This window comes from Myzus persicae, unplaced genomic scaffold, assembly GCF_001856785.1.
Source record: "Myzus persicae strain clone G006 unplaced genomic scaffold, MPER_G0061.0, whole genome shotgun sequence".
Taxonomy (NCBI): domain Eukaryota; kingdom Metazoa; phylum Arthropoda; class Insecta; order Hemiptera; family Aphididae; genus Myzus; species Myzus persicae.
Genome location: NW_019103883.1, coordinates 226,245 through 237,028, shown reverse-complemented (window position 1 = coordinate 237,028; position 10,784 = coordinate 226,245). Strand labels below are relative to the sequence as shown.

Sequence of the window (10,784 nt, the reverse complement as noted above, 5' to 3'; positions counted from 1 at the left end):
TCTCACCTATCAGCTGATAAATTTCAAATGAACTCAGAATGAGACCTTGGATTAATACTGTTATATATTATGCAATAGCATAAAAATATAAAATTTTGAAATTTATTTTATAATTTTATATTATTTACAATTAATAACAATACTGTATAAGCTATAATTATTGTATATTAAATTTATATTCTTACCCTATGATAAAAACATGTACCTAGGTACAAAAATGTTGTTCCTATTGGACAGTATATTTTCAGGAAATGTTATTCAAATCAACATTTATACTGTATTCGTTTATATAGTTTGTATAATATAATATTCCAAAAACATTAACAGTACAGTCTCAAAATTATTTGTATTTTTAAATGAACACATAATATAATATTACACGATCTCGTAGTATATGTGGATATTGGAAAAGTATTTATTATCGGATACGTTAAGCATATGTCATACATATATATTATATACTTTTCGTATTTGGACCATCTAAATCAATCTCCCTGAGTGAATTTCTCCTTGCTGTTCGTAAGGTGGTGAATAGGCTGGAGGATTATAGTATTCTTGAGGGCGCTGCACTTCTACAGAAGGTCTAGGATGCTGTGACATCGAAGTCTGAAATTTAAAAAAACCATTAAATCATTATTTATGAATACGTTTTTTTTGCAAAATTTTAATTTAACTTGAATACTTAATTCTCAGTCATATTTTATTTATCATTTATTTGATTTAGATGGTAATCACTGGCAATCAATAAATTACAATCAATATTTTTAACATCTAATTAGTTGGCTTGGATTATCGATCAATATTAGATAGATCGCAACAATGCATAAGACGTTTTGTGTTTTTAATTATTTCAGCATAGTGAAAACTTGTTGTTTTATTGTTTAAAATATCATTGATTATTTAAAACAAACCTTATTCAACAGCCGATTGAATTTCATAATTAATAGTTTTGACAACAAAATAATTGAGGATAACTATTTCGATACTTATCACAATATTTTCCTCAATGAAAAAACTAAGGGTTATAACTGGGATAGTAAAAAAATCATGATTTTGTCAACTATATACAGCAACATATTCATTACATTTTATTGATCAAAAACAAAATGCAACAGCATATTGTACTTATTAGTTATTATTGATTTAAATAAATCTATATTTAGGAAATTAGAATGATACAATGCTTTTTTTTACTTTAATTTTTCAAATTACATGTGGCAATATGTTCTATTGGACAGCGATCATGTAAAACGAACGTAATTCCATCTATTTTTGTCACACGAAATTGAATTCTAAGCAAGCCTGATGTACATTATTTTTATTTATAGAATGGCTTTCAACCATGAAATCGAAATACAAAAAGGAATTTTAAATATATCCCGTAAATGTGTTTTTATTTAGGACACGCGTACAAATAATTTGTACCAAGGTACACCAGAATTCTGAGATAGCCAATTTGTATTCTGAAAAACTTAAATAATATAATAATAAACTATATGAATATTGTACAAGTTCAACAATAATTTGTTCTAAAAGAAGAAGATAGTTTCTGCACACGTCGAATGACGGTCGACGTGACGCGGTCCCCTGTTTCCTCTTTATATAATAATATATTATAATCCATATCATAATATATACCTAGTTATTTCGTGCATTACCTGAAAGTGAGGTTGGGTGCCATTGGGTCCAGGGTGGCCGTGGTACAGTTGCGGGTAAACATGGGACGCTACCGGAACGGAAATCGCTTCACCATCGCCGATGTGTTGCCATCCGGCATCCTGTTGTTCCTGCAGTTGAAGTGGTGGTACGCTTTGGACTTGGCTAACCGGGTTTGGTGCAGGTGGCCCACTGAGCGTAACGCTTACAGAACCCTGGGACGAGTTTTGATTTACGACAGCCACCTGGCTTTGGCCCGTGACAGCCGGCGACACAGCGGGCAACGGTCGCTGCATTGCGAGAAGTTCATCATCGTAAAAACTTTTCACCACGTAAATCTGGCACAAGTGGACGACTGTGTACATTTAAATAGATGTTCATGTATATTAATTAATGATTATCGTTAAAACTTAAAACAGACTATACAATTTTAATGTTAGTACCTTTAATATATTATGTACTGTAACCTAGCACTTGGGTAAATGGGTACATTTAAAATTATTAGTGTCATTTAATTTTGTTTACATATTAGTGTCATTCTGCATACTAGCGTTTTATATTATTGTTTATTATTTTATTACTGATCATTCCTTTGAAAAATAAATAAATTTTGTCATACACTGCAGATTATAGTAGTTTATGGTATAATATGTTTATAATTTTATAGTGTTTATACTTATTTAGTTTATTGTATTCATTGGAGTATTATAGGTATTTGTTTTTTATTTAGGATACTGAATACATTTTAGTTTCGTAGTATATTTCCCTTTTTGTAAATACTACTCACATAAGTAGTATTGGGACTGATTTATCTACCTACATAATCTTCTATATAATAAAAATCAAAAACAGCTTGACCGATTTGAAATTTTGTTTTGTGTGTTTGTAATTGTCAGGACTAGGTGCGTATGAAAAAAATTTAGGAAAATCCATTGGAAAATAGGAAATCTGGATTGTGAAAAAACAACAGTAGCGCAATCTGTCCAACAAAATAAAATTAAAATACACTGTTGTAACGCAATAAACAAAAAACCACGGGATATATGACGGTACAAACAATTAGATATAACTTAGTTAATGTTATTAATTGGCGATATTCTTAACGCTAATTGTTAGCCCATTATCCACCAATTTTCCTAACCTATTATGAATTATAACAGAGTCATGTGTGTTAATTTAATGTATATCTTGTGCGCATATTCAAATACATAAAAGCGAATGTATGTCTGTTTATTTATCCGTTAAGCATTCCTTCACTACCAAACTTTTGCGGCGGACTTTTGCACCCTAAGAAAGATTTTTAAACTTTAACAAATAAAACAGACGAAAAATATGTGATACATATTAATAATTATTGTGTATGAATATAAGATTTCATGATAAGGTTTGTAATCTTCTATATACACATAAGCGAATATATATCCGATCGTGATGTAACTTTGGGAAATTATTGAGTACACACTGTTGAAGGTTTCTGACATATTACATCCTGGCGTATTACAATCGGCACATTGAATTTGCATGAATTACATTAAAGATTATATAATGGTCAATGGATTGAACATAGTTTGAATCATAAACAATTGGGATTTTTAATTTGTAACGAAGTGCGCTGTAGATCAGCTACTTTATTATGCACATTAAAACGTTATTGAATTATATTAATTATTAGGTATATTTAAATATGATTGAAATTCACTATGAATTACCACATAATTTGTATAAATATCTAGTACCTACCTACTCATTTAACATAAATTCCATTGCCCCCACCTGACACCCCTGTACCCTTGGTGATAAAGTACTCAATTCTCTTAAGTTGTGGGGACTAGGCGAAGGAAATTTTAAAATAAAAAATAATTTAAAGTAAACCGGTAATATTTCTATTAAATACACATTATGCGTAATGCATTATATTTTATATGTAACAAATTTGAAAAATAAAACTATTTCAGTTGGCAAATAATACATATCCTATGTGATATACGTTTTAGAAACTATTAAGTTCATAATATTATTATTATTATATAGGTACGTACTGCATATAGGTACTGAATAATAAAGTATGGCAGGATAGTAATACTTGATCGTGATGTAAGTAATGGCCAGTATGTGAAATGACAGAAATATCGTGTTGACTGCTAACCACTGATAAATTTTATGGACTTTGTGCTAAAACAATTATTAATCACATGAATTTTAAAATTACAATAATATAATTAAACAATTTGTAACATTAACTCGACCGTCGGATAGAAATAAACAATATTTTGAATAATGTATTATATAATAATTTTGAATCATCTCAAAAAAAATTAAAATTAAAATGATGCAAAAATTAAAACTAAGTGATGCGATATAATATTATATTCACCCAAGTACCCAAATTGAGTGTAAGTTAAAACAAATTATCACTAGATATATATATATAATATTATTTAGGTATGTTGGATGTACTCACGTCATATGTTGATTCCTTCAGGTAATAATTTACGTTAAGAAACACAGATATTATAAACAAATGACTGAATATGATAAAATCGTATATTATTTGTTCTGGGCGTGATTTGTAATAGTAAAAGTCCTCTGAAAAAAAAAAAATTTGTTAGTATAAATAGTATAATGTAACTCAGTATTTAATAATTTCTATAAAATTATAAAACAAGTCAGTTGATCGTAAATAATTTGTTTACGATAAATTGACGGTATACCATGGTAAAATGGCATAACTTTGGTGTATATATTAATATTTAATTTTGTAATGTCTTACAGTCGTCAGAAACGTACTATTTTACTTTTATGTGTAGGTAAATAATTTATTTTTTATGTTTATCGTAGGTGATATTTTTTGTTTAGATGAAAATAACCTAGAGTTTTAGAATAAAATATTTTGTATTGAATAAGGTGATAAGATACTTGTGGTCTGGAAAGAATATAATTGGATAAGTTTTTTACAATGAATAATTGATCGTTCATATGAATCATCAACTATTGATTACCTCAACTGTATAATGCATGACTGCAAATTATAATGGTATCTATCATTTTAATTTTTAATTATTTATCAGTGACTAATGGATAGTATAGTGTTCATTTAGTGCAAAATGAAATATTGAATTCAATATATTTTGTATATACCTTCTTATATCGAACACATACCAGTCACAAATTAATAATATTATTTATAAGCACTTCAGAAGTTCGAAATGGTAAAAAATGAAAGTGTTTGCGACGGAATTGAGTACAATAATGTTTTTATGTGTCAAATGGAAAACTGTTGTACTATGCACTTACCATAGAATGGATTTAACAGCATAAGACATTTTATCAGAAGTATCACACCAATCCACTGGAAAATATAAATATCAAACATTATAATTTATAAGGCACGTTATTACTAAGAAGGTACATTATAGATTGTGTAGTTAAAATAAACTTCGTCATTAGGTACTCTTATTGTGACTTGTGTACACGATTCACAATCTACACAATAAGCTACAATCCTATATCATATAATATACCTAATATTAACAAAACAACAAAAAACATCCATCTGTTATAATTAGTTTAAAAATTTCCAAAAAATATCTCTGCCCTTTGAAACTCGAAAGTCAGGGCATTTTGGCCAATAGCGCAACTAACAGGTAATAGTTAGCAAATTGAAACTTTGAAACTTTTTTTTTTCAATTAATAAAAATTGGTTTTTTTAACATTTTAGAATTATTATTATTACCTACCTATATTTTATTATAAACACCTACGTATAATTAAATAGTTTAAAATGAGATAATTATTCAGTTATTTTATAAAGATACCTAGATAATAAACTTATTTATTATACCTTTAATTTTGATACTTATAATTTTTAAATAAGTATATAATATAGACAAGTAGACATATAGTGTAGCGTGTAGAATGTAGATACAAAATAAAAAATGTTTTACATAACAATTATTTTTCTGAGGCAGAACCCAATAGTGACTCATCTAAAAGAAAATTTAAGTAAAAAATGCAAGAAGAAAGTGAATATATATAGAGGTAGTCTTGATAGTTTCGTAAAAATCATTGAACTTAGGTAAGTCTATTAGTCTAAAGGCCGCTATTAAAATATCCTGATGAAGTTTTATTTTTGAGTTTATTAAATTAAAGTAAATATCTATACATATTATACATTTCTATAGAAACTGCTATTCTTTAATTTGTATGCGGTATTTTTTATTTTCTAAAAATAAAGAAGAGTTAGACGTTAGTTAAAGTGACTATCAACAGTTGATCCAAATTGATTTATAAAGAACAAAACTTGTATTTTTTACTAAATTGTATAATTTATTGAACTATACGCAAATATAATAGATACCTATAAAAAAAATACACTATGCTTAAATGTATATTTTATATTGATACATCTGAATTGTATTACATTATATGTGTTACATATTATTAACCATCAAGAGTTGATATTCTCTACTATTGTTTTTTCTCAACCTGCAGAGATTTGTAGATGATTTTTTTTAACACTCTAGAAACTATTAAAAGTGATTCTATTTTATAAATTTATAACATTTAAAAAAAAGTTGCCATGCACTTCGTTGCCCGTTAAAAATTGTTATATTGTATTTTTGGCTTCAACATTTTCTGCTTTTCCGGTGGATTTTCCTAAAATTTTTCTTTCATATTAACCTTTAGGAACTTTAGGAACCTTTTGGGAACACAACAAAAAAGAACCAGCCAATCAATCATGCTGTTTCGGAATCAACCCGTAACAAAGATTTCTATTTCGCTCTTTTATATATGTATATAGATACTATGTATATATATATATATAAAGAATATTAATTCATGTACAGCGTAATTATAAAATAATATTACTCTAGATTACATGTGCTGTTTAGATTGGAACTCCTCTTGGTGTTATCGATAACCGATGTAATTATTTTTATCTCGGCTATTCCGAGTACAATAATATTGTCATCGATAATAATATGAATCTAATAGGCACTAAATAGTAAATAATATTAATTTGATTAATATATACATTTATAACGTAAGCTAATAAAATTATAAAAGTAGGCAGTGATGAAAAATAAAAATGTACATCTACCTAAGGATATTTTGCTATATTTTTGTATACTAACTACTTACACTTTTATAACCGATTTTTTTTCAGTCGAAACAATTTAACAATTATATTACGCACATGTCTAGCAGTATTAAGTGACCATTAAAGACCCAGTTAAGTATAAATTTTAAATTAAATTTTTAAAAACATGCTTGACGCGTGTTACGTGAAATTATATTATAGGTAAATCATAAATGTAGACTGAAAATCCATGTTTTTATCTATTATTATAAATTTACAATTATAGTAAAAATGTTACATTTTAATAAAGCACCATTAAAATTTAAAGAGTTAGGGTATCATATCTATACCAGGTACATCTCTTATTTCCTAATCATGTAGGAAATGAACATTTATTTTTTATATATTTATTATTTACCTTTTTAAATATTTCTTTTCATTATTTATTTATGAACGATAATGTATGTATTTGTTATTATTTGCTGAATTTAAAAGTATAGTTAGAAAAAGTTTGACATTTGAATGTCCCATTAATATAACTAACTTACCTACCTAGAGAGTTCTAACTTCTATCAAAATATGTTGACGTTTTTAAAGTATTATCATTTAAAATATTATAATTTTATTATTAGCATATTAATATATATAGACATATAGTAAATAATAATTGTTTTATTTGTTTTGATAACACTAAAATATTATATAATGTGCACCATCAATTATTACTCATCAGCCAATTATTTGACGAAATACCTACTCAAAAAGTCACAATACAACTTATAAATGTATAAAACTAGTATCATTATTGAATTATATAAATATATAATACTTAAGTATATTATAATAATTATTATTAGGTAAGTGATTAAGTAGGTAGTATAGCCATATAGGTACTACTTATAACAATCCGTATAATAAATAATTATCTTTACATAGCAATAAATTATATACTTATGTAATATATTCATACTAGGTATTTAGGTACTAATTACTATAATAATACATGACTACATGAGAGTATGTGACATGAAAGTCTACGGTGCCTATCGCCTATTGAGTACCTATAATATGTATAGGTAGGTACCTTCAATATAGGTAATAAACAAAATATGTTTACAATTATATTATATCATTATACTATAATAATTTTTCAATAAGTGTAACATAATATTTTTATTTTATTTATTATTATAATATTTTTATATTAAAATTTTGTAAATAAATATTGTTTTATGTTGAAGTACGTTACCTATATAGATAATTCGTTATTCACGGAAACAGTTTCTTTAATAGTTTAGAGTTCAATTTGACATATGTTATTTAACTCACCGAGTTGGTGCATTGTGCATTTATGCCAATAATATAATATATGACTGTCAAAACAATTCTTTGACTTTTAAAAAACACACTCTCGTTTATACCGTATAAAACACTTAGTCGGATATGTTAATATGCACCTAGAATATGCAATTGAATGTCTCATTAAAATTCTACGAACACAATTACTATCAATTATCATCATATTTATTAGGTAGGTAGCTATTATTATTATTTGCCGTGTGAGCAGCAGAAGAGCTACACTCAATTTTAGATAGGTAAATATTTACATAGTTTAAAAATGTATAGTTTTGGTATTCCTGAAAGGAAAACTGTAAAATTATGAGAAATAGTGTTAAATCGTTTTTCAAAACAAAGTAAACAATATCCTATTGGTCACGATTTCTATTCACGCAGTGAAAAATATATTTAACTTCTCCGTTTATTGACAAGCTGGTATACAATCGTTATTTCAGTGTTTTTGAAACACTTACCCAAAATTGTAGGTACCTACACTATTATGATAATATGTAAATTGAAATGTACCTAAAAGCTTTATAAAAAAAAAAACTAATGCTTGCGTACGATGTATTCATATTTCATTCACGTCCGTGGCCTGAATGGAAAATTAAACAAATTTATAGGAACCTAATTTCTTTTAAGTAATTGTTTAGATTAAAATAAATAGACATATACCATTATTTCCAAACAATTAAAATACCCAAAAACAATATTAAGTATTAACTACCTAATATAAAAATATACAATCGATCATTAAAAATTAATTTACAATTTCCTATGTTTACGTCATGCTCTACAAATCCTAGAAAAAAAAAATAGTGTTGAATGTATAATAATATTATATTGTAAATATATGCTTGAATAATGTGCAAACAACATGAAGCAAATTAATAAACTATTGTACAATCTATGATATAGGTAGACATATAGTTAATTGTGTGTTATATCCAATAATATGATCATAGACAAACGTTTACCTATTTTAAGAAGTGAAAAAATTAAAAAGTATTATGAATTATTATTCATCCTGTTCTAATAAGTAATAACTGGTTATCCAATATTTTCCGATGATTAAAGCTTGCAACTTTCAATTGGTTTTGAGTTCGATTAAAATGTACAACACGAAGGACACTTATGTATCACGTTTACGAATACCTAGAATAGTTTCTATTAACGAGTGTGAGTTTATATAAATTGTTATCACATAAATACATATCATACTTCCATACAATATATTTTAATAATAATGCATGTTGAAGTGATAGAAGAAGATTTTATCACTACTTAATAATAGACTTTAGAAGTAAAATGTAGATACTTATTATCGTATTATTTGATCAATTATAAATTATCGCTGGTTATTTATTTTTACCAAAATTGAAACCTGCTTGCGTCTATTTTCAATTGCATATTATAATATAGAAATGCATGTAGCACACATAATCTATTTGAGCCCGATTGAAAGTAAATAATAGTATATTTTATGATTTAGCCGATTACATAGGTATATACAGTATACACTTCGCATGACAGGAAACAATAATATTTCACTATCTAAATAGTATGTAGGTAATATACATGTCAAAACCGAAAGTCTAATTAGTTCGCGAAATATGAAAAATAATATAAAGTAAAATAAGAAAACTTACGAAAGTTCGAAACCGTTTACATGAAGCGTATAGTAGGTAGATAAAGATATACTTACAAAGTCCAATATGGACACAATCCGGGCACCGTACCGGACGTTGGTGCAGCCCAAAAAACATTTGGCGGACGTCATGGTCAATTGCAGGTCGCTGTTGCTGTAGCCGGACGAGTTGATCGCCCAAACACCAAAGTCGGATTCTTCAAGGCGATTATTGTACAATAATACAGTAATATTATATTATCTGACTGTAATTATTTTGAATATCAATATCAATTACTATTGATAAAAAGTAAGAATATGCCACGGGCTAGTGTAATAATACCTATGGCGACGATGATGGCTTTATTCTCAGGACTCTTGATAGGTATAAGCGGTGCCGCGGATGCGTTTACGACATCGCTATTTTACGAGTACATCATACCTATACCTAATAATATGTTATACTATGTCGAACGTCGAGCGGAGGGCGACGAGTGCGCTATACTTCTGATCGGACGCGCTATAAGTACGTATTTATATTATAATATGAGATTTTTATACTATGGATATATGTATAGCTCGCGCCTTCCGTCAAAGATAAAACGAATTCGACGTGTAGCGCGTTATATTATGAGTAATCTATTATAATATGCACCTATATGTATAGTGTATACAGTGCGCTCATGGCAGGCGCGGATCTAGAACAGATTTACGGGGGGGGGGGGGTCATCAAATATTATTAATAGAGATTATCAGGGTTTATTATGATAATATTTCTCGACATCAGGATAATGATGATTACTGCAGATTAGGTTACCTTTAAATAGACTAAAAAATAATTAAACAACATTTTTTTTTTTTAATATTTAGGTTATTCAATCTTACATCTCATTTTATTGCTTATAAAATATTTAATTACATTACTTTTTCTACATTTGAGCTAAATATTACTAGAGCCTAAGAATAATTTAATGTGAAATAATATAGTATTTTCATTGATTATAGAATGGATATTGGATTTATTCTATAATAAATCATATAATTTTTTTCGCAAGCCTCTTTTTTTTTAAATTTTGTGGGCAA

General features: G+C 27.3%; 1 protein-coding gene across 2 annotated transcripts; it reads right to left on the bottom strand.

Moving 5' to 3' along the window:
- Positions 1 to 327: 327 nt before the first annotated feature.
- Positions 328 to 10,242, bottom strand: LOC111035851. Of its 2 annotated transcripts, XM_022317644.1 has the most exons (7): positions 10,045 to 10,242; positions 9,780 to 9,967; positions 4,951 to 5,005; positions 4,118 to 4,242; positions 3,696 to 3,828; positions 1,659 to 2,011; positions 328 to 606 (listed from the first exon to the last, which is right to left on the bottom strand). In XM_022317644.1, exons 2-7 carry the CDS (start codon positions 9,852 to 9,854, stop codon positions 481 to 483), a joined length of 867 nt encoding a protein of 288 aa, XP_022173336.1. In that variant the 5' UTR covers positions 9,855 to 9,967; positions 10,045 to 10,242; the 3' UTR covers positions 328 to 480. The 2 variants fall into 2 exon arrangements, with proteins under 2 accessions (XP_022173336.1, XP_022173337.1); XM_022317645.1 differs by having other exon boundaries at positions 9,780 to 10,242.
- Positions 10,243 to 10,784: the final 542 nt, after the last annotated feature.

Bases quoted from the DNA above. Each gene is read 5' to 3' on its own strand.
- LOC111035851 (XM_022317645.1), bottom strand. From the start codon at position 9,854: ATGACGTCCGCCAAATGTTTTTTGGGCTGCACCAACGTCCGGTACGGT. The intron at 5,006-9,779 runs GTAAGTATATCT...TATATTTTCCAG, and splicing joins TTGTGTCCATATTGGACTTT to TGGATTGGTGTGATACTTCT. The intron at 2,012-3,695 runs GTACGTACCTAT...AAATGTACACAG, and splicing joins TTATTCAGTACCTATATGCA to TCGTCCACTTGTGCCAGATT.